The sequence below is a fragment of the Cryptomeria japonica genome, chromosome 6 (genome assembly GCF_030272615.1).
Source record: "Cryptomeria japonica chromosome 6, Sugi_1.0, whole genome shotgun sequence".
Classification (NCBI taxonomy): Eukaryota; Viridiplantae; Streptophyta; class Pinopsida; order Cupressales; family Cupressaceae; genus Cryptomeria; species Cryptomeria japonica.
The window spans coordinates 434,063,337-434,086,449 of NC_081410.1; the positions used below are offsets into that span (position 1 = coordinate 434,063,337).

At 38.5% G+C, this 23,113-nt stretch overlaps 1 protein-coding gene across 4 annotated transcripts in view; it reads left to right on the plus strand.

Annotated features, from left to right (window-relative positions):
• The first annotated feature begins 568 nt into the window (after positions 1-568).
• Positions 569-23,113, plus strand: part of LOC131037557 (putative L-ascorbate peroxidase 6) — a 107,168-nt gene continuing 84,623 nt past the window's right edge. For 3 of the 4 annotated variants that reach the window (XM_059207392.1, XM_059207394.1, XM_059207393.1), the window contains exons 1-2: positions 569-828; positions 19,486-19,618. In XM_059207392.1, the coding sequence (XP_059063375.1) occupies positions 681-828; positions 19,486-19,618 (281 nt within the window). In that variant the 5' untranslated portion in view covers positions 569-680. Of the gene's footprint in view, positions 829-19,485; positions 19,619-23,113 lie in introns of those variants that run through there. The other variant, XM_059207395.1, reaches the window with a different exon arrangement.

Genomic DNA, 23,113 nt, shown 5'->3' on the forward strand with positions numbered 1-23,113 from the left:
TTAATGACATGAGTTGGCCCTCTAGATTAGGAGAAATTCCCTCGATTATCAATGGCTATATCTTCATAAAGGACTATACATGACTATCTATAACAAGATCTCAAGGAAAAAAAAATTGCTATTCTCACTTGTAAGTTCTTATAAAAGAAAGCAAGAATATACCATATTTCAAATAAAATAATTTTGAGTGACAAATTCCATTGCCACACCTATATCCCCACCCCTCCAACCTCCAAAATCTGAAATTATCTTTACTTCTTAATTGCTATAATTTCTTTTTAATTATATTGAAATGACAAATATTTCTTTTCGGAAATTGTAACCTTTTTAATGTGATAGTTACCTTTTTGGTCCACATGTTTATCTTAATTCTTACTTTTACCAATTTAACTTTATCACATGAACCTAATACTACCCATATTTTTTTGATCCCCAAGTATACCTTTTCACTATTATTTTTAATCCTAAATGAAATGTACTTAAATGCAACTGGGTCCCACCCAGCCGAATTGGAAATTTTTTTAATGCAACCTACTTAATTTAGGATAGGATTTGAGCGTTCCAAACAGGCGCGTGCAGCTCATCTTAGGACGTCTTGTGAAATGAAGGGGCGGAAGGTTTTCATATAAAGAGCAGAAAGTTTTTGTTTTAGAATAAGCCCAAGTACTAGTGATTTGGTCATGGCCATCACTGTTTCAGCTTGTCGGGCGCACCTGTTTAAATGGTGCGGGCAAGATGGAACTCCTCACAAGCAAGTGAAATTGCTGCCCAGAGCTCGGTGCCACAGAAAACTTACAATCGTTCTATCATGCGATTATGACTGTTCTAGTAAGTCTCATTTTCAATTTCTAACCGAGACACGTATACTCTATAATTTGAACTTGATGCATACACAATGAATATCCACCAGCTTTTGATGGAAGTGAATTTTCTTATGCATGCACACAAGTTCACAACCAAATATGTTCTGTGCTCGTATCGTGTTTTTCCCAGAAATTTGGCATGTACAGACCAGTTTTGATTTGTTCGTGCGCACTGCTGCATTTGTGGATACTATTCAGTGAATTTGTTCGTAGGGTCACTTGTTTGGGCTTTCTGTTTATTCTCGGTAATTCTTGGTTGAGGCTCTGGGCCGCTCTTAATGAGTGAGTAAGCTCAGACCACATTCTTAACATTTTAAATACAGGTCATGTTTGAATGTAGACCATTTGTTTTATACCACAACCTAACACATGTCCTGGATTTATGGATCACCTTATTGTAATGGAGAGATTTCAATTTGCTTCATACTCTTACTAGTATGCTCCGTGACTATCACAATTCACCACAATGGTTTGAGTTCTCATCGGAATCACTGTTTTGTTTTTTACACTGATGGTGCATAGCGCTCTAATGTTAGCCCATCCTTTACTACGATGCCGATTTCAAAGCTCCCCGCAGAGGACACAGACACGAGAGGTCAGGCAATCGGTGACCAAAAGTTTGCAATCCATCGCAGGAGGATTGCGCCAGGCCTGCAAATTATAATGATCCTATTGTTTCCCACCTCTGTACCTGATGAATATGTTTACCTTACACAGCATCTATGTTGACAAGTTCCATTTGCTTGGTGTACCCTACCAGTAGGTCAGAATTGGAGTCTGTTTGGTGGTGGGGGTGTTCACTTGACCAGCTATGTAATAAAGTTGCTCCTGTATGCTGATGATCTTTTTTTAATGGCAAAAACAATGCTCGATTTGAGGGAACACGTGAAATCTCTAGAATTGTTTTGCCAAGAGGTTGGGATGCAGGTGAACACTGGCAAACCTAGGGTCATGATCTTTAGCATGAAGAGAAAGAAGGTTCATATGGAATTTGTCTTCCAAGACAGCCCTTTGCAAGTGGTTAATGATTATAAATATATTGGCTTTGATTTTCACAATAAGCTCAGCTAGGAGATATGTAGAGCAAAAATGATACAAGGAGAATAGAAAACCTTATATTCATTACAAAATAGATGCAGAAGGACTGAATTGTGAGATTAGAAAACTAAGAAAACTCTTTTTGGGTTGCTGTTAGTGCCAGTGGTTCCATATAAGTGTGAAGTTTGGGGTGGCAACATATCAGCAATGAAATGGAGACGTATAGATCAATTACAAAAGCATCCAATCACAAGCGGCCTCAAAATAAAATTGTTTGTTCCCTATGAAATTGCCTTAGCTGAAGCTGATGCCATTCCTTGTGGAGACATCGGCTATGATCCGGTTGCTAAGTTATTTGAAGAGGTCAGAGAACATGGAATTGTCTTGTCGGCCCAAAATGGTGGTAGAAGAGAAATTAGATAGAAAGAAGAGGATATGGATGAAACAAAATGACAAGTGGATGAATAGGTGGGGTATCAACATAAAAGAGTGCCCAAATAACAAGGGGCAATTAAAAAGTACATGCAAGAAAAAGTCAAAGATAGCATGTGGACAAGGCAACTTGGGAGGAATTGAGAATATGATATCAAGCATTTCAATTCTTCATATGACCACACACAAAAGAACCATATAGGAGTGCAAATAAAATGGAAAGCAAAAATGATGAATGGACAAGGCAACTTGGGAGGAATTGAGAATATGATATCAAGCATTTCAATTCTTCATATGACCACACACAAAAGAACCATATAGGAGTGCAAATAAAATGGAAAGCAAAAATATTAATGGCTCAGCTAAGAACTAGTTGCACCAACCTAGGTGTGAGACCGAAAGGTGGATGGTGCCTAAAGAAGAGTGGGCAGATAGAATATGCCGTTTTTGTACTTTGGAGCTGGTGGAGATGGAATGACACTACATCATGGAGTGTCTAATATATATGGAATTTAGGCCAATTACATTAAGATTTTAAATGTGGTCTCCTTGAGTAACCTGTTTGAAGAAGAAAGGATAACAAAAATTGCTAACTACTTAGTCAAGACTCATAGCAAAAGATCCAAGATCCAAAAGGAAAGGGGGATCCAATAGGTGTGGTGTTGGTGGTTTGCTTGTTTTGGACTTTTGTGCTTATTCATGTTGTTGGCTACTTGTGGGTCCCATAGGTTGTTTGGCCTTGTGGATGTTTGAAAAACCTTCATACATTAATACTTTTCCAGACACTCCTTTGATTACCCGACTCTTGGTACCCTTATGATTACTTGGCTCTTTGCCCAATGGAATAAGCCTGTAATGTGGAACAACAACAATGAAAATCTTGGAAAGCCCAATGGAATAAGCCTGTAATGTCGAACAACAACAATGAAAATCTTGGAAAGAGATTTCCTTTGTGTTTGAGAGAGGGCATCTCCTTGTTAAGATGACATTTTTTTGTTTGATTTTTCTTCCCTCAACACTTAGATGTGCGAGGGGAAATAGATAACAAAACTGGTTAAGGCTAGACTAATGATGGTAATTGTACATGTCATTTGTTGACTTAGAGGCACTCAAGAAATTGCTTGATTTCCTTTCCCAAGAAATGGTAAGCTGGAAAACATGGAGACAATGACAAGGAGACGACAATAATGAAATTGATCATTTTCTTCTTCCTATTAAATGTGGTTTCAGATATGATTCAACCTCTATTTCCTGAAGAAGAGTGACATGTTTCATAAGAAACTCCAAGAAATGCAGAATTTTCTTGAAGTTTCTTATAAGTCTGGTCTGAAAAGGATTCTCTCTCAACACCCCTGGTGGGTAAAACAGTGTGTTAATTTTAGCAATCAGATTAAACAATAAATAACAGAGAATCAGAATGCAAGGAAGAACAAACACAAAACACACAGATACCCTGGGAAAACCTCCCTCTTGGAGGTGAAAAACCCAGCCACTAATCTCAGATCTTTATTAGGCAACACCAATTTAATTTACAATGAGCTTCACTCTTTAACAGCAACCTAATCACAGTAATATTTCTAACCCAGGGCACACTGAAATGATGAACTTATCTGCTGAAGTTTGCTGCCCTTTAATGATATTTGCAGATCTCCAAAGGTGATCGCTGTGCTCTTATTAAGTTCGCTCTGCTACTAATAAGGTTTGCTGAGCCTTCAACCAAGTTTGCTGTGATCTAATGATGTTCGCTGTCTTCCGATTAGGATTCACTGTCTTCTAGATATGTCTGCTGATCACTGGATATGTTTGTTGTCTTCTTGATGACAGATAGAAGATATTCGCTCAATGTGATGAAGACAATTCGCTGAATGTGTTCACTGAATGAATTCGCTGTGTGTGTTATATTATACAATGATTGATGCCTTGTATATATAGGAGACTTATCCTTTTAATTCTCCCAAGTCGGCTTGCATGAAGAACATATTTAATTACAATTCAATGCTTTAAGGTTGGCGCCAAAACTGAAATAGCCCTCACGTTACAAGTGATCTTAATATAGGTCAGCCCCAACATGTTTTAATACAAGTTACATTCAATATAGGTCTTGTCCTATCCACAAGTTACATTATATATAGGTCTTGCCCAATATTCATAGCAAGATATAATTACAAGTTACATGTAATCCGAACTTAGCTATAATTTCAACACTCCCTCTTAGCTAGAGAGGATTTAGTCAGCTATAGTGCTTCATGGACTTCTTTATGAGATTCATCTTACATTGCCTATAGAGGATGAATGTAACCTGCAAGAAAACAATCAAAACTTTCCATCTTGCATTGCCACAGAGGATGGATCCACCTTGCATTGCCTGCAGAGGGTGGAAGAGGTCTTTCACCTTAAGCTTCTCCCAGAGAAGGATATACTGTCACCTTGCATTGCCCGCAGAGGGTGACTCCACCATGCATTGCCCGCAGAGGGTGGAAGATGCTACTTGATGCATCACTGAGACTGAGACTCCCTCTCAGTCATAGCTAGATTCTCCACAATTCTAAGCCTATCTCTGAAGTATTCAAACTTCACACGAGCAAGGGGCTTGGTGAGAATGTTTGCAACCTGCTCATCAGTGCTGACATATTTCAGCTGTAGGGCACCTCTTTGTACCTGTTGTGACCATTTCACACATTGCCCCATTGCAAATGGGGACCCTTGCTTTTTGCTTTCTAGGGTTTGTTTTCTAGGTCTTTTAGGGTTTTGTCTGTTAGCCTTTAACTTTCGAGTGTCGCCAAGGGGATCACCTGGATAGTAGGTCCTGCTTGAGTGAGGTCAAGTTGATGAGTGATGAAGTCTGGAATGTCCTGATCCTGAAATTTGGCTAAGTTTGGAATGTCCTGATCTTGAAATTTGACTAAGTCTGGAAAACTGAAAATCCTCCAAAAACTAGATTTTGCAATATAGCTCCTGGAGGTTTGAAACCACTCTCAAACATCCTGAAAGTATATATGGAATATAACTTAAAGTACTTATACTTAAATGTTATATTCCATAAAATGATCCTGACGGAGAGTTCAAAAAGTCAAATTTCGCTCCTGACCCTTCTAAAGGGTCCAAAGCAAATTTCGCTCCTGACCCTTCCAAAGGGTCCAGAGCGAAATTCTCCATATGACATTCTAGTTTGACCCAAACTTAGAACCAACTCGTTCCCAGGCATCTTTGAGGGCAAAACACTTGTTTGGATGGAGAAATGTGAAAATGAAGTCAGGATTTTGGCCAAGATTAGGAATTTCGCTCCTGACCCTTCCGAAGGGTCCAGAGCGAAAATCCTTATGCACCTCAATTTATCACTTATCAAGACCAAGTTCCTAGTTTCCAAGGAATGTGTGGAGGTGTTTTTGAATGTTCTTACCTTGAGAGGGAGTTGGATGATTTCAAAGATCAAGATTTTGCTTAAAAGGTGATTTTCGCTCCTGACCCTTCTAAAGGGTCCAGAGCGAAAATCAATCTAGGACTCATTTCTTGCCTTATTTGGTCAAATTGAAAAGTCTAAGGCATGTTGAAAGAGAAAATGGGCATATTGAAATCTTTAAGGACGTTTGAAGGAGTTAAGGAATGAGTGTTTTAGCCAAGGAAGGAAATTTCGCTCCTGACCCTTCCAAAGGGTCCAGAGCGAAATTCCTTGCAAGTCTATATTTTTAACCTTGCTTGAGCTTAAAACCTTGTTCCTAGGGCGAAGAAAGATGAGAATTTACCTTGCAATAAAGATTGGGTTTGAAAGAATGATGATTTTGGTCTAAAAAGGGAAAATCGCTCCTGACCCTTCTAGAGGGTCCAGGGCGAAATTGAGCAAAATCTATCTTTTCCCTTAGTTTCATGCCAAATCTAGTGTGGATCATGATTAAAGAAGGCCTTAGGAATGACTCCAAATTGCCAATGATTATCAAGATTGAAGGAATTGAGCCCAAATGAGAAAAATCGCTCCTGACCCTTCCAGAGGGTCCAGGGCGAAAATTCTTCAAACACCTATTTTCCCTTGCGAAATCAAGTGAAACTTGGGTTGAACGTGAAAGGAGAAGTGTTTTTTAGCCTTGAAGGTGAATTGAAGTTGAAAGGATGGAGGAACATGCTCAAAACTTGAAAATCGCTCTTGACCCTTCCAAATTTTCCAGAGTGAAAAACACTAAAACCATCCTTTTCTCCAAATTTTGGGCAAGGCCAAGCTTAGACATGGGTGTAAAATGACATTTGAATTGCCTTGAAGTTGGGTTGGATTGCTAAGGATGCACGTTTTGATGCCAAGAGGAAAATTCGCTCCTGACCCTTCCAGAGGGTGTAGGGCGAAATTTCCAAATCCTCCTATTTTCCTTGCATTTCAAGATGAGATTTTGGTTTTCATGACTTGAAGGGGAGTAAGGCAAGATGTTTTATGCCATGGAAGTGATTTGAAGATGAAAGGATTGGAAAATAGGCCTAAAACCTAAAAATCGCTCCTGACCCTTCCAGAGGGTCCAGGGCGAAAATCTCAAAATCCCCTATTTTGCCTTGCAGGAATGAACCAAGCTTGGATGGAGTGAAAGAAGAAGACCTTTGCCTAGCCTTGAGGGGTGGATTCAAAACAAAATGATGAAGAAGTAAGCTCAAGCAAGAAAAATCGCTCCTGACCCTTCCAGAGGGCCCAGGGCGAAATTCACATGTTCACCTAATTTCCTCATGAAAAATGATATAAAATTGAAATGCAAGACTTTGATTAGGTCAAAGCACACACGACCTCACCTTCCAGGAGATTTTGGAGCCAAGGAATGAGGTATTCAAGACCTAATTTGAAAAATCACTTCTGACCCTTCCAAAGGGTCCAGGGCGAAGTCATCAGGAACTTTCATTAAGCCTTAATTAAACTTCCATATTCCCAAATTTTTACCAAATTTGCTAAAATTAAAACATTTGGGGAGGTTAAATTAAGTTCGCATAATTTGAGGCCTTTGTAATTGAATTAATTAATTTTCAAGCCTTAAAATAAATGTAAAAATCCACCCTTAAAGCTTTGAAATTAATTCAAAAAATGAAAAAATTAAGTTGAGCGCTCAATATTTGTTATTTGCCTTTATTTGCCAAGTCGGCCATCCTTCAAAAGGGGGGTTTTATTTCATTTTATTTCCTTTTTATCAAGTCGGCCTCAACAAGAATTAGGGTGAGCGCCCTATATAAGGAAGGAGTATTGTTTCAAAATTCAAATCATTCATTCATTCCTTCTTATGCGAACTTGAAGAGCATATTTGGAGGTGCGAAATTGAGCAAGTTGGAGGATAATTTCCAGATTTTGGAAGGTATTTGAAGGCGAATTTCCAGATTTTGGAGAAGCTAGTGGAAGGTGAGGCCTTTTGGAGGCTAATGGAGGCATAATTCATCCAAAGGAAGACCACAATTCAACCCTTGTCTAGCAAAATCCGGTCTTCTTTCATCATTTTCCAAGGTTTTATAGTTAGGCTTTCAAAGGAGAAGGTATGAAGAATCATTTTGAAGTTCTTATTCAAGATTTATTTTGATTTCATTGCCATTAATTTGAAAAATTAGAATTCTGGATTTATCATTTCATTTCCAAATTAATATCTTAAATCATTCCCTTGGAAGGTCCTAAATTCTATGCTTTAAGGTTTGATGCTCAAAGACTAACTTTAATCTTTTGTGTAGGCATCAAATGGCGACCCCGGAGTCGGAAGATCAACTACTTGGCGGACCCTCATCAAAGAAGATCAAGTCAGGACAAGGACGATCTCCTCCAGTCCAGCATCATTAAGGACGACCTTCTCCATCTATCTTCCAGTCCAGCATTTGAAGGAAAGCATCACCAAATTGAGAAACAACCAAGTGTTAGACAAGGTGGCATCCTAGTCATCACTCCTCCAGTCGGGTTGGTCCACCTCAGCATGTCCAGATTCAATGTACTTGACTCATTAAAGGTGGCACAAACTTCGATGTACCTACCCCGGCTATCCATTGGTCGAATATTCTAGAGAAGACGTGAGTCCAAATAATGCAATTATTTCATTGGTTAGAATTAAGTTTGTTGTAACAAACCCTAATTAGGGTTTCATTGTAAAATCTTGGCCATTGATCTCAAATTGATCTTAGCCATTGAATTGTATTAAGGGCACTATATAAGCCCTGACTCTTCATTTTGTAAAGGCTAATAGAAAGTAGTTAGTGAATAGTGGAACAATAGTGAGTCAATAGTTAATAGTAGGTGAATAGTTAGCTAGTAGCGAATAATCAGTTGATAGAATAGCAATTAGAGTAGAATAGCAAGAGAAGGCAAAGATTGTTGCCAAGATGTTGTAAAAGACTTGTAAAACTTCATTGAAGAAATGGTGAAATCTATGGGTCGATTCAACAATTTGCATGGTCTCTATACTTCTCAAATTTGATTTCATGTTATTAGATGAGTGGAAGAAATGTGTTTGATTGATGGTGAAATTCATATATCCATACTACTAGCAGTTTGTTGATTGCAGACTTGCCTTGTGTAGTCAACTAGAATCATTCAGCTTAAGCTCAACTTCAATTGTCGCTTCTTCATTGTTATGCATCAGCCTGATGGTGTCTATGCCTGTAGCGATGATCTAAACATCATAAAGCTTTCCTCCGAAGATCACACTAACCTTGTGGAGATGGTCCTGGGATGTCAAGACAAGACTTAGTTAGAATTTCATCAAAGATCAATCATTGCTCCTACATTCTTAGTGTCAGAATTAGATCCTTTCCTCGCCCTCATCCTTTTCCTTTTTTTTTCAAAACCTAGGCCAGTGAAATCTTGTGATTCCAGCAAATCAGACGTTTAGGTCATTGAGTGTAAGTCCCCTTGTGATTCCAGCAAAATCACATCATACCATAGAGAGCTTATCCACACGTAGAGATCCTACATACAAAGAACCTTGAAGTCATCTCGATTGATCCTTTTCGTGACATCTTCAGCATTCAGAGACTTTATTCAAGAGAGGATAAGGTATCCTTTAGGTATTTTATTTTGTGTTCACATGTGCATTAAAAAAACATCAACAGTACCATGTCACGAACATAGTGATAGTGAGTTTCCACATTTTTTGATTTGTCACGAAACACAAGATTAGCAGACATTTTAATACAACTTTGATTATCACAATGAATAACTGTGAGTTTCCAAGGTTGTCCAAACAACCCAGCAAGAAGCTTCCGAAGCCACACTGCTTGTCTTGAAGCAACACTCGATGCAATATACTCAGCTTCTGCAGTACTCAAAGCTACTAAGGACTATTTCCTGCTGGCCTAGGAAATCACAACAGAACCTAGACTGAAACAGATACCTTAAGTGCTCTTCCTACCTGTAACATTTCCTGCCCAATCAGAATTTGAGTAACCTTCCAAGGTAATGATAGAGCTGATTGGATATTTCAGCCCATAGCCAACAGTTCCATGTAAGTATCTCAGAATATATTTGGCTACAACAAGGTGAACGTGCTTTAGCTTTTTCATAAACTGGCTGAGTGCACTCACTGCATAACAGATGTCTGGTCTAGTGTTCACCAGGTACATCAAGGATCCAACCAACTGCCTGTACTCAGAAGGATCTGCAAAATTAGAGTTAGCTGCAGATAAACTCAATTTCTTCAAGTTAGTTTTCATAGGAGTAGACATAGGTTTGCAATCCAACATTCCAAATCTATTCAAAATATCAACAGTATATTTTCCTTGACTTAGAATGATTTCATTAGGTCTTTGCCACACTTTTAACCCTAGAAAGTAATGAATTAGACCTAGATTCTTCATTTCAAATTCAATAGCTAATTCTTTCTTACATCTAATGATGAGACTATCTTCACTAGTTAGAAATAAATCATCCACATATAAAACCAGAATTAGCATTTTATTACCAAATACTTTAAAGTAAAGGTTAGGATCAGCATCATTCTTGTAGAATCCCAGACTTACTAAATACTTATCAATTCTTTCATGCCAAGCTCGAGGGGCTTGCTTGAGGCCATAAAGAGCTTTCTTTAATTTGCACATGTGAGATTCCTTGCTATGAATCTCATAATCTTCTGGTTGCTCAACATAAACGTCTTCCTCAATGACACCATTAAGGAAGACTGTTTTTACATCCATCTGATGCAACTTCTAGCCTTTAGTTGCAGCAAGAGCTATAATAGTTTTAATAGAAGTATATCTAGCAACAAGAGCAAATGTTTCCTCATAATCTATACCTTCCTTTTGAGAAAAACCACGAGCAACAAATCTAGTTTTATATTTCTCAATACTACCATCAACAACATGTTTAATTTTAAACAATCATTTAGAAGAAACAACAGACTTACCTTTAGGTCTAGGCACAATATCCCAGACATCATTCTTGATGATGGATTGATACTCTTCGTCCATAGCTTGTTTCCATGTTTGCTGGTTCATAGCTTCTTCTATGCTTGATGGTTCAGTCTCAATTATATTGCACATCATTGCAATACAGTTTGAGAATTTCTGAGGTCTTCGACTTTCTCTAAATGTTCCTTGGGGAGCTGCAAACTTTTCTGCTTCTTGAATTGTGCTCCTAACCCAAAGTGGTCTTTTCTTGCTAACTGCAATATCTCTAGGTCCATCAGTTGGATCCAAGGGCTCAGAAGGATCACTACAATCAATGTGTTGAGGATGCTCAATAGGCTCCCTCTAAATCTCAAGGGACTCTCTCTGAATCTCAGGGTTAGTATCAATATCCATATTTTGATTATCAACAATTTCCTTATCATTGTTAGCAAGATAACCTTTAGATTTCTTAAAAGCAATATTCTCTTCAAAAGTAACATCTCTACTTACCTCAATATACCTTTGTCTTGGAATGTAGATGCAGAAAGCTTTGGAGGTCTCACTTTATCCAGCCTTTCTTCCCGGATTGTTCTAGCTTAGCTCTCTTTTCCTTTGAAACATGAACATAGATAGGACTTCCAAAAATCCTTAGGCGACTGATGTCTGGTTTGACTCCAGTGAAGGCTTCTTCAGGAGTCATGTTCTTCAATACTCGATGAGGACATCTATTTTGAATATATACTGCAGTTTTGGAAGCCTCGGCCCATAGGAAGGTTTGAAAATCCTGATCATGAATCATGGCTTTAGCAGCTTCAACAATGGATCTATTCTTCCTTTCAGCTACTCCATTTTGCTGAGGATTTTAGGGAACGCAGAACTCCCTCTTAATTCCTGTCTCTACACAAAAATCATGAAAGCTACTTGAGGTGTATTCACCTCCATTATCAGATCTTAACACTTTAATTCTTTTACCAAACATATTCTCAGCTAAGGCTTTAAATTCTTTGAACCTACTTAGTACTTCATCAGATTCTTTTGTTTTCAAAAAATAAATCCAAGTCTTTCTAGAAAAATCATCTATGAATGTAACATAATATAGAAATCCACTGGGAGAAGGAACTGACATAGGTCCACATAAGTCAGAATGGACAAGTGCTAATTTTTCCTTGGCTCTACTTTCACTTTTATGAAATGGTCTTTTAGTGTTCTTACCTAATGCACAACCTTTGCAAGTATCATCATGAAAATGACTAAGTTTAGGCATACCTTTAACTATCTTTTCAAGCGAAGGAAGTGCTTGGAAGTGAAGGTGACCAAGCCTTCTGTGCCATAGCTCGCTAGATTCGGGAGCCTCATGAATGAGTGCTTGAACAGGGTGAGCTAAAAGCTTATACAAACTATCATATCTATTTCCAATAACATGAGCAAATTTAAAACTAGATTTCTTAGGCCATGCAAGTACTCTACCCGCAGAAAATGCTACTTGATAACCTTTATCTTCTAGGGCAGAAATGGAGATTAAATTTCTTTTAATTCTAGGAACAAATAAAATATCACTAAGATGCAAGGAGATACCAGATTCTAAATTTAAAGAAGTATTACCAAAACCTCTTACCGAATACCGAGCATCATCACCAATTACCACATGAAGGTTGGACTCTTTCTCCATTAAGTCTGAGAGGTGCTCCCGGTACCCTGTGATATGTTTGGATGCACCACTGTCTATCAACCAAGTGTTGCTGTCAGTTTGCACACTGCTGGATAAGGCATAAATGAAGAGGAAGTCTTCGTTATCCTTTGAATCTGCAACTTCATTCAGGTTTGCTTCTCCTTGCTTGGGTAGATTCTGACATTCCTTAGTATAGTGTCCAAACTTATCGCATCTGAAGCAACGGACACGTGAAAGATCCATTGGCTTCTTCCTTGAATCATGAGCAACAGTAGGTTTGAAATCTCTATTTCTTTTGAAGTTGTTCTTCTTCCAATGATCACCCTTCCTTTTGACACATTCAGATGCAAGCATGTGATGGTCACCTCCATGAGTGCCCTTGAGCATTCCTCTTGCAGCTAAGCGTGATTCTTCTTGAATGCAATCAGACCGAAGGCGATCAAATGTGAGAAATTCAGATCTTCCGCTTATGCTTTGAATGAATGGATCCCAAGAATCAGGAAGTCCATTAAGTGCAATCATGACAATGTCCTTGTCCACAACTTCATTTCCAATGGAGCTGAGTTGATCCTTCAATTATGAAATTTTCATGAAGAAGGACATTACTGAATTTCCCTTACCCATCTTGACTTGAAGTAGTTGCTGCCTTAGGGTAAGTGCCCGGCTGATGTTGTTGATCTCATACATTCCCTCTAAGTGTTTGAACATCTCCCTGGCTGAAGGTAGCTTGGAGATGATTGGAACAAGATGATCCTTTACAGAATCAATTAGGAACTTCTTGGCCTTAAGAGCATTCTTCTTGAACTGCTTTAACTCTTCAGGATCTGAGGGCTCAGGTAGATACTTATCTTCTACAAATTGCAGCAGATCAATCTCTTCAAGGGCAAGGAGAACACGAACCTTCCAAGAGGTAAAATTAAGAGCCCCATCAAGTCTATCTTCTACTTTCAGACCTGTCACCATCTTGAAAATAAAACAACAAACTAAAAGTGAAAGCTTATTGTTAATTTGATTACTCAGAATGAACCTAAAGCTCTGATACCATGTTAATTTTAGCAATCAGATTAAACAATAAATAACAGAGAATTAGAATGCAATGAAGAACAAACACAAAACACACAGATACCCTGGGAAAACCTCCCTCTTGGAGGTGAAAAACCCAGCCACTAATCTCAAATCTTTATTAGGCAACACCAATTTTTTTAACAATGAGCTTCACTCTTTAACAACAACCTAATCACAATAATATTTCTAACCTAGGGCACACTGAAATGATGAACTTATCTGCTGAAGTTTGCTGCCCTTTAATGATATTTGCAGATCTCCAAAGGTAATCGCTGTGCTCTTAATCAAGTTCACTCTGCTACTAATAAGGTTCGCTGAGCCTTCAACCAAGTTCGCTGTGATCTAATGATGCTCGCTGTCTTCCGATTAGGATTCACTGTCTTCTAGATATGTCCGCTGATCACTGGATATGTTCGCTGTCTTCTTGATGACAGATAGAAGATATTTGCTCAATGTGATGAAGACAATTCACTGAATGTGTTCACTGAATGAATTCGCTATGTGTGTTATATTATACAATGATTGATGCCTTGTATATATAGGAGACTTAGCCTTTTAATTCTCCCAAGTCGGTTTGCATGAAGAACATATTTAATTACAATTCAATGCTTTAAGGTTGGTGCCAAAACTGAAATAGCCCTCACGTTACAAGTGATCTTAATATAGGTCAGCCCCAACACGTTTTAATACAAGTTACATTCAATATATGTAATATCCTGGATAATTTTTTTTTTTGTTTTTAAGAGCAATAAGAATTACAAACAAACACATAACCCGTTAAGGTTAGAAAATATAATCTCAAAGCTTGCTGAAATTGCAACCCTTCCACTTTCTGATCACCAAGTGCCCAATGTGGGAAGGTGAGAGCATACGGTGATAAGGGGTTCGTTAGCTCACTAATCTGCTGGAAATTATAAAGCAAATACAATATTGGGTGGCAAGCCAGCCCCTTCTGCTTATCCAGCGGGAAAGCAAGGAACTTGGTGGTGAATCTGCCAAGAGAACAATACTGCAGACACAAATCACTCTACCACAATATTTCAGTGGGAGGACTGAATTGCAAATTACTCAACTCAACCGCTTATGCAGCAGGAGGATCATTACAACCAACATCACTCGACCGCTTATGCAGCAGGAGGATCATTTCAACCAACATCACTCGACCGCTTATGTAGCGGGAGGACTGAATTACAAATTATCAGATATAGGCGGCAAGCCAGCCTCTTCCACTTTTCAGCGGGATATGAGATTACAATCCATAATGGGTTAGTAGTACTACTACTTAACCTTACAATAAAGAGGAAAGTGAGATTAGAAGAATATTGCTGAACATAAGAGATAATGATCATGAAATTCATTCAACATAAAAAATAGCAGGCTGGAAATGCATAACCAACAACCCATAAACTCACTAAATTACTCATATCTCACTCAAATCTCACTCAATTCACCCCAAATCACTCCCAAACCAATACTAGACTAGCAACAAATAAGACAAACCAAAAGGGAGCTACAAAAACACTTCAAAATACCTTGCACGCATCCCAATGCACTCTCTAAAACCCACGCCTAGCTAGGATATTTTGATTTGCATTATTAAATTCAAAACTCAGAGAAAAGTGCCACAAACTTACAAGATGTATCGCCAACAACAAGAAGGAAGATTGAACTAGTACCCAGAATGATCAGTTGCTCAGGCAGAGAGGTATGATCAAAAACTTGCTTCAGCCACAGGAAACCAGCTACTCCAGAAATCACTCCAAACTCCAAAAACACTGAAATATGCAATGAAAATATCATAGATACAACACATAGCTAGGTACTATATCTCAAGTACGAAAATGGAAACACTAGGGAGCCGCACTCCGAAGCTTCAAAGTTCATACGCCAATCTGGCAGCATAAAGATGCAAATTTTCAAGATGCCAAAATGAGAGCCCAAGGCTCATATTTATAACTCCAAGCTTCCCCAAATTCAAATGCAAAATGACGCCCAAATTCAACTCAATTTCCCCTTCATTTCATTTCAAGTCCTCCAACATGGCGCCCACTTCCCTCTTCCTAGGCAAGTTCGAACTTTTGCCTTATGGTGGCGTTTTTTTGCAATAAAAAAAACATTAAACAAGAGATGTTTAATCCTCCTAAATTGCCACCAACAAATTCTCCTTTTGACTTAGGAAAATAACACATGGATATCAATTAATTATTTTTCCCTAAGTCATCCCCAACATTTAATCAGTAAATGCAAATATTTAAATATTAAACCTTTGACAAGGAAATAATATTTAATTAAATTACTTATGACTCCCTTACTGATCATTAACAAAAACCAGGATGAAACGGAGTAAAGAAGACCATAGAACTGCTGCAGGACCAGGACCCTGTCCACTGCCAAAAATAGAAATACTCCATACTGCCACTTACTAAAAATAGTAAGTCATGAATTATTACTCCGAAAAGCATGATCTTCGCACCCAGGGACAGAGCATGGAAAGCTCAGTAAGACAACATCATCCAAACAACCAACCCCTAACTTACTAAAAATAGTAAGTTCTCGCTTCACCAATGTTTGAAACCCTAATTCTTCATTCCACATAGCCTACGGGTCTGAGGAATAGGCCAATGGACCATTGAAAGCACATCATCGAGAAGGGGACATTACAATCCGCCCTCCCCAAAATTGCTTGTCCTCAAGCAACTGTAAGGCTGGATGCAGTAAAATCTCCTCATTTTCCCATGTAGCATCCTTTGCTGGCAAATTTTTCCATTTGATCAAGTATTCTTTGATCACCCTTCTCCTCAAAGAACGTTCCTTGAAATCAAGGATAGCTTTAGGAACCAAAACTAGCTCTCCCTCATCAAGCGGAGGTAACTCAGCTGAAGCAACAACATTGTGTTGCAGACCCCCATAATGCAAAGAAAAATCATGTGTTGCAGGTTGCAGAGTGCACCGCGATCAAGAGATGTCAAAGATCAGACAAAATGCAGTGGTGAATCCATGTTTATGCCCTTAATTTTGTGTCTCTGCCGTTATCCTCATGCCTAGGGTTTAAGGTTTATGCTTTATTGAACAAGTCCCTGATAAAACCCTTAAATCTGTTAAAAACCCATCAACGTTATAATTTTACGTTACCTTTTTTTTTAACTTACCTGAGGGTCTTTTCCATCGTCCGACAGGGTCATGTCCCCCTTTGTTTATTTTCCTAGGCGTTAATATTTCTTGTCGGCCTTTGTTATTTCCCTAAGTCCTAGCGCTTTATTTTTATTCCCCAGCAGGCGGGGCCCTTTGCCCTCAAAGACTATAGTTTCTGCCTTAATTTTATTAAGTCCCAAGTTTTTCCTAAGGCAGCAGAAATTTGTCAAAGCCCGAACTACTAATGGTGCACCATTTCTGCACATGGTTAATCTGACAGCAACGACTTAATCGCATCAAAAAGTTGTTCAGAGGTTAAGCGCTTAAGGGTGGCGGTCACTGTTGCCGGGAGTGAACGTTCTGCCTAATTTGACGGTTCCCGTGTTCCTGCGATCGAAGGTGCAGGGAAGTTATGTATTGCGGCGTTGCGCGATGTGTCCACGTGTCTCTATCAAGCGGTCAAGGTAGAAGGTGGGGCCGTAGAAGATGTGCTGTAAGGCAGAGTGTGATGTAGAGTTTTCTGTGTGGCCGTGTGTGGGGTCTTCTGCCAGCGTGGAAGTCATTGTCAGCCGGGTGGTCAAATACGATGGTAGGGCCACTGTGTTGAGCTGTTAATGCAAGACCTACGCGGTGCTTTCTTATTGGCCGAGAACGAAGTCTTTGGCCTACGTGGGGGGTCAAATTAGTATTGACCAAGTACTTTTAAATGACAGTTTTGCCAGCCGATAGGGTCGGTGTTCCACGTTGCAGTCAATGTCAGATTGACTGTTTGTGGTTCGTTCGATCTGCCTGCAGTAACACAGATCAACGGTGCAGATTTAAAGTTGAGTCAAAGTTGTTTCGCGCCATTTCTTTGCACAGTTTTGACTAGAAATGTAGAACGACATGTTTGAAGCCACGGATGCATGCCGATATACAGAGGGCTTATGTGGCTGCTGATCGACGCTGACATAGTGACTTGGACAATGAAGATGAAGCCATGTGGATGCCATGTGGTCAAGAATCAAATCCGATTTGCAGAGGTCGGTACTTACAGAGAAGGTGGTCAATGATGAGATATCTGATATGCACAAGTTGGTGACGGTTTGGTAGTTGGTCGACCCAATCAATGAAGGACAAATTAGATATGCTGGGGTCGGTGACAATGGAGACTGTTGTTTAAAATACAGAGTAGGCCGATAGAGGATAGAGGTGCATTAATGGCAGACTAGGTTCAAGAGATTGCAGAGCTTGAGATGTCAACAAGCAGGAAATCAGATATCACCAAGACAGGTAGATTACTAAAATTAGTAATCTAAGTACAGAGTCGACTGAGAAGGACGAAGTAGCATTGAATGTGGTCATGTTGCAGAAAGAGTTGGTAAGCTTTCTGAGGCTCGAGAAATCTACCAGGCAGAAGATTGCTAAGTATAGCAATCCTATGTCAGAAGACAGTGAGAATACATTGATGGCAAGCAACTGTTTGTCTGAGTGAAGTACAGAGAATTTGATCAGTAAGCTACACAATCTCTCAGAGGTCGAGGAAATTAGATTGTGAATCCATCTTTCTTTGGAGGAAAATCTAGTAGGTATAGAGATGACCTAGAATGGAGTACAGGTTATGAGGTATGACTGATTTTGATAAGAAAGATGAGTTGGTAGATACTAGTTGGTCTAATATGTGATGAGATGTGATCTGACCGACAGGGGGTAGGTTGATGTAGTTGTTGATTGCAGCCTTGAAGAGAAGGTAAAGTGTGCCGTGAGTAGTTGAAGAACGAGAAACAAAGAGAGAAGAATGAAGAAAGAACAAAGTGTGGAGCTGATGTGGCTGTTGTGTGAGAGCATAGAGAGGCAAGGTAGAGAAGACAGAGAGTAGGAACAAAATAGAAGAGATCAAAGATAGAGAGAAGCGATCAGAGTGCAGAGGGCCAAGATAGCTAGAAGCAACAAGAGATTGAGCAAAGACAAAAAGAGCAGTAGGAGAGCAGAGCAGACAAAGAGCAGAGAGCAGAGTACAAGGGCTGAGACAGATAGAAGGTAGAGAGATGAGATTGAAGCATAAAGACCTGAGGGCAGAAGAGAGTCAATCAATATCAAAGGCAGATTAGCTAGGTGTTGCAAAACTTCATTTGCAACAAGGTGTTTAAACTGTATTCAGTATATCTTCATTGTAATCTCTGAGTGGGTGCTCAGAGCTAGGGGTTGGTGCTCCTTGGGTTGGTGCCCTAAAGCTAGGGATTGGTGCCCTAAATGTTGTAACCATTTGTCTCACTTGTGAGGCTGGATTGGAGCAGTAGACTCCAACAACATTTCTCACCAAGGTTTTTCCCACATTGGGTTTTCCTCGTACATCTGGTGTTATGTGATGTGCTTCTTATGTGTGTGTGCTTATGTGTTTGATACCTTTGCTCATAGTTCATAGTTTTGTGATTGAAGTTATAAATGCTTAGATCCTTTAGAGGGTAAAAAGTTTTTATTGATAACCATTGATTCACCCCCCTCTCAGTGGTCCATTGTGTTCCAACAGTATGTTGATGATAAAGAACACACCCGAATTGCACTCCCACAAACTAAAATATGAGAATGATAATGGTCCTTGATAATGTAGTCTTGGTCAAAGTGGTGACTTTGTAAAATGGTGCATGTGTGCTAGGGGAGACAAGAAATGACACAAGTCTCATTGACCTATTTTGGTCTTTTTGTATATTCATATGTGCCCTTTCCTTTTCTTCTTTTTGAAATGGTTCTGGACTTCTAGTCACTATCTTTGAATTTTCATTTTGATGCAAATTTATATTTAAGTGGTATAGATTCTGTTTTTGGATGCTTGCAATACCAAGTATGGCACATTTTTTCATGGCATATCTTTTACATTGTAAGTTTGGAACTTGTCTCATAATGTATTCTATGTGCATTTTTCTATCAATGATTAAGTTATTTAGGACATTATTACCTCCTAAGAGATCTCTTGCTTGTGAATCGCAGGTCAAATATTTTCCAATGGAACTTCTCTTGGGAGAAGAATGCTTCTTTTGACAGCTTGCTTACCAGTCATGACATTAGAGAATGATGTTAATCTTTTCAGATCAAATAACAGATCAAACCTACTTGCAGTGGAGTAAGTAAAATTCTAGTAGAGATATAGTGGAGGTGCCCTTGTTTTCTTTCTTTCCTCACTTAAGAACGAGTTGCGAGTTTTCTATTGTTCTCTCACTGAGAAATTAAAATGTTTCCCACTATATAAGGTAGTCTATCTCCATATGAAGAAAGGAAAGAAGATTTCTTTAACATCCATGGTCCACTGATTACTAAATTTTTTCTAAGTTTGTGATGCTTGTCAACTAAGATTTCTTTCAATAAGAAATAAGAGATGAGAGGTTGATTTTAATATAGGTAGATTTAAGTTGAAGGAACTGTCAAAATGTTGATTTCATGTTATGATTGAAGTTGATTGCTTATTATGAACAACATGATACACTTTAATATAGCACAATAGTTTTGTTTGCTTGTGTGATTGGGAATTTTGTTTAAGCTAGTTCCTACTAAATATGATGTGTAGCTTGTTAAATAGAACTTATGGTTGCAAAAAGAATTAAACTTATCGTGGGTTCCAGGATTAGGGTGAAGCTCAAGGAAACACATATGTGATCTGTTCAAGACTGATACAAAGAAAAGCATATCCACAAGAAGTTTTTTGCGGCTACTATCATTAATAAGTTATAGCACGTGGACTATATAATGTAACATTAGTGAACAATATTGAGAGAACAAAACACTCAATAAACACATTGTAGTTTAGAATTCAATCATTACATTACATAAAGAAAACAATTCATATTAAAAGAGTCTAGTGCATCCAAATCATATGCAAGTGTGATGGTTGGGAAAAAATGTCATTGGTAAACACCCTTCAACATAATATTGATTTGGGCTCAGGATGGCGCCCAGATGATAGACACACTTAGCAAGCTCAATGTGCCATGGCTGAAGCAATTATTGAATGAGAAAAGCTGAGAACCATATCAGACTGCAAGAAACTAAGATAAAGATGAATACCCAAATAGCTAGACATTGTGATGGGAATTGTAATGTGCAAATTTTGATCATGCAAAGTTATATACAAGATTTGAGAGATCGGATATATGAATACCTAAGTTATCCTCTTGTCCTACCACTAAGCAATCTAACTCACTGAGTGACTTTATTTCTTCAAAGAATGGTAGTATAAATTTAAAATTTGCTTTGTTTCTTCATTTATCAACCATACACAATGCTCAAGGTTTCCTCCTACATCTATCCCCCTCTTTAAGATTAATCACCATCCTTGATAAATATTAGCCTATAGAAGATGACATAGTGTTGGTGCTAGTCTTATGTGTTCTAGAAGGCATGCTTGCACTATAAGGGGAGTTGGACTAGATGATGGTGACATCATTGGGCAGGCTCTAGGCATCCTAAAATGAGATGGCAAATTTGTCCCAATCTTTTTCAAGGAACAACTCTTCATTGCTAGTTTTCTATCTACACAAAGCTTGATAATTTTAATTCCATCCTACCTTAAAGATCATAGTACCCATTAGCCTTCAATCTTCTCTTTCACTTCTTCCCTTTGGTGTGCTAGAGCTAAATCCATTTCAAATTTCCATTCTTTGTTGGAAGCATCTTCTCTTTGCTTCCTTGTGTATTCCATCTAATCTTTTGCATTTTTTATTTATCCTTCAGCTAGCTAGTTATCATTTTTCCTTCAGCTAGCTAATTATTTTCAAGTTTTTTGATGCTAATCCAAAAGCTCATTCCTCTTACTGTCTACCACCATAGGCACAACATAGGACCATTTGGAATTTAGTTTCAGGTAGCTAGTTATCACAACCCCTTGGATTATTTCATCCCTCATGTGCTTACACTATGGAAAAATTGAGTGTTGAATAGCCCTGAAGTTGTTCCTCCCTTTTGTGATTGGCATTCAAATAAGATTTCTTGACCATACACATAAGAGTTAGCTCCAATCTTTCCTTGTGCCATGGCTTTGTTTCTCTTTTAAACCTCAAGCTTCTTAGACAATTGAGATAGTGTAAGTACAATTTTACCCATCTGTGTTGTCTCCTCTTCTACTATGAAATAAACTAAGGTAGCAAGTACCTTTTATTGCTCGATAAGGTTATTTCCTACTATTGGATAGTCCTCGAGTTTGTACCCTTGATGATTGCTTTGCATGCTCTAATGATTTGCCTTTTATCCATTAATCTCAAATTGACACACTTAGTACTGCTGTACTCATGCCAATGCTTTGGTTTGATTTCTGCCTTTGGCTTTAGGATAACATGTTTAAGCATAGTGATCGAATTAAATATACTTGGACATGGCTTGTTCCTTAGGGTTAATATCCATGTCAAGCGACTCGGAAGAAAATAGCGATGTTGTCCTCTAGGTGATTGGTGAGCACTCTTGGATGTGCTAGGCCTCAATGTTTGGCATGTACTCTATAGACTTGAGGGTCTTAGCCCATGAGAGGGAGGGCAAGGAGGTGGAGTCTTCTCTATGGTGGTTATCAAAGAGCTAGTGTGTATAATGTTAGGAACAAAAACAATAGAAGGGGTTGGTTCTAGAGGAGCATGATTTTTGGAGGGTATGTGATCCTTACTTGCAACAATTGTTCCCGTCATTCTCATTATTGGAATCCACCTATGCAATGTCCCCAAACTTGGATCTTACATCGTTAGTACTTACTCAATTTTGTGAAGTCTCTAAAAGACACAAAATTGTAAAAGTGATAATCGATTAAAGGATACTATATACCCTTGTTGACCATATCAACAATGTTGATAAAAGATATGAACGTTAAAGACAAAGATAGATTAGTGACTACTCATTCAATGATCCAACACATGGAAAACTTAGGCAACAATACTGTTAGTATCAAGTCCTTATAAAGATAGAGATTGATATCTCCACAATACGATAATGCACAAGATATGACCGTAAATATTTAAGGGTACCGCCAACAATTGTTTATCATCCATGGGCATAATGAAGTGTTTTTTGGGGACATCATTATTCAATCGAATGATAATATGTGGAGACTTATTTATATAAGGTTTATTAGTTTGTGGGCCCCAACTGTGATGTGCTTAGGAAGGATTTTAGGCAATTAAATAAAATACATCCCTAGTGTTTGTATTGAGAAGAGTGAGTAGCATAAGAAGAAAATATCGCATGGGAAATATTCTATAAAGAAGAATTGTAATGTTTCGAAGGTCAAAAATCTGGCAGCAGTTTGTGTTGTGGCGTGAATAATCCTTGGAAGAAGATTCAATAATCATGGTATTGGAATAAAGGAATCGGGTGTTTGGTCTTTGCCATTACCTATGAAGATATTCTTCATTCCTTATTTTCTGCAAGGCAAACATTATTGGGCCTTTAATTAATTTGTGTATGGTTTGCAAATAGTTGGGATTATATTTTACCCGCAGCTATATTCTTTCTGTGCAATATTAATATCGAGGAAGTGAGTTTGCATTAAGGCGGCCATTCTATGTTCTTGGCTTACAATTCTGCTGTCTGGCCGTGGAACCTTTGTGATATTTCTGGTATCTTCTTTATTGTCAAGTAGATT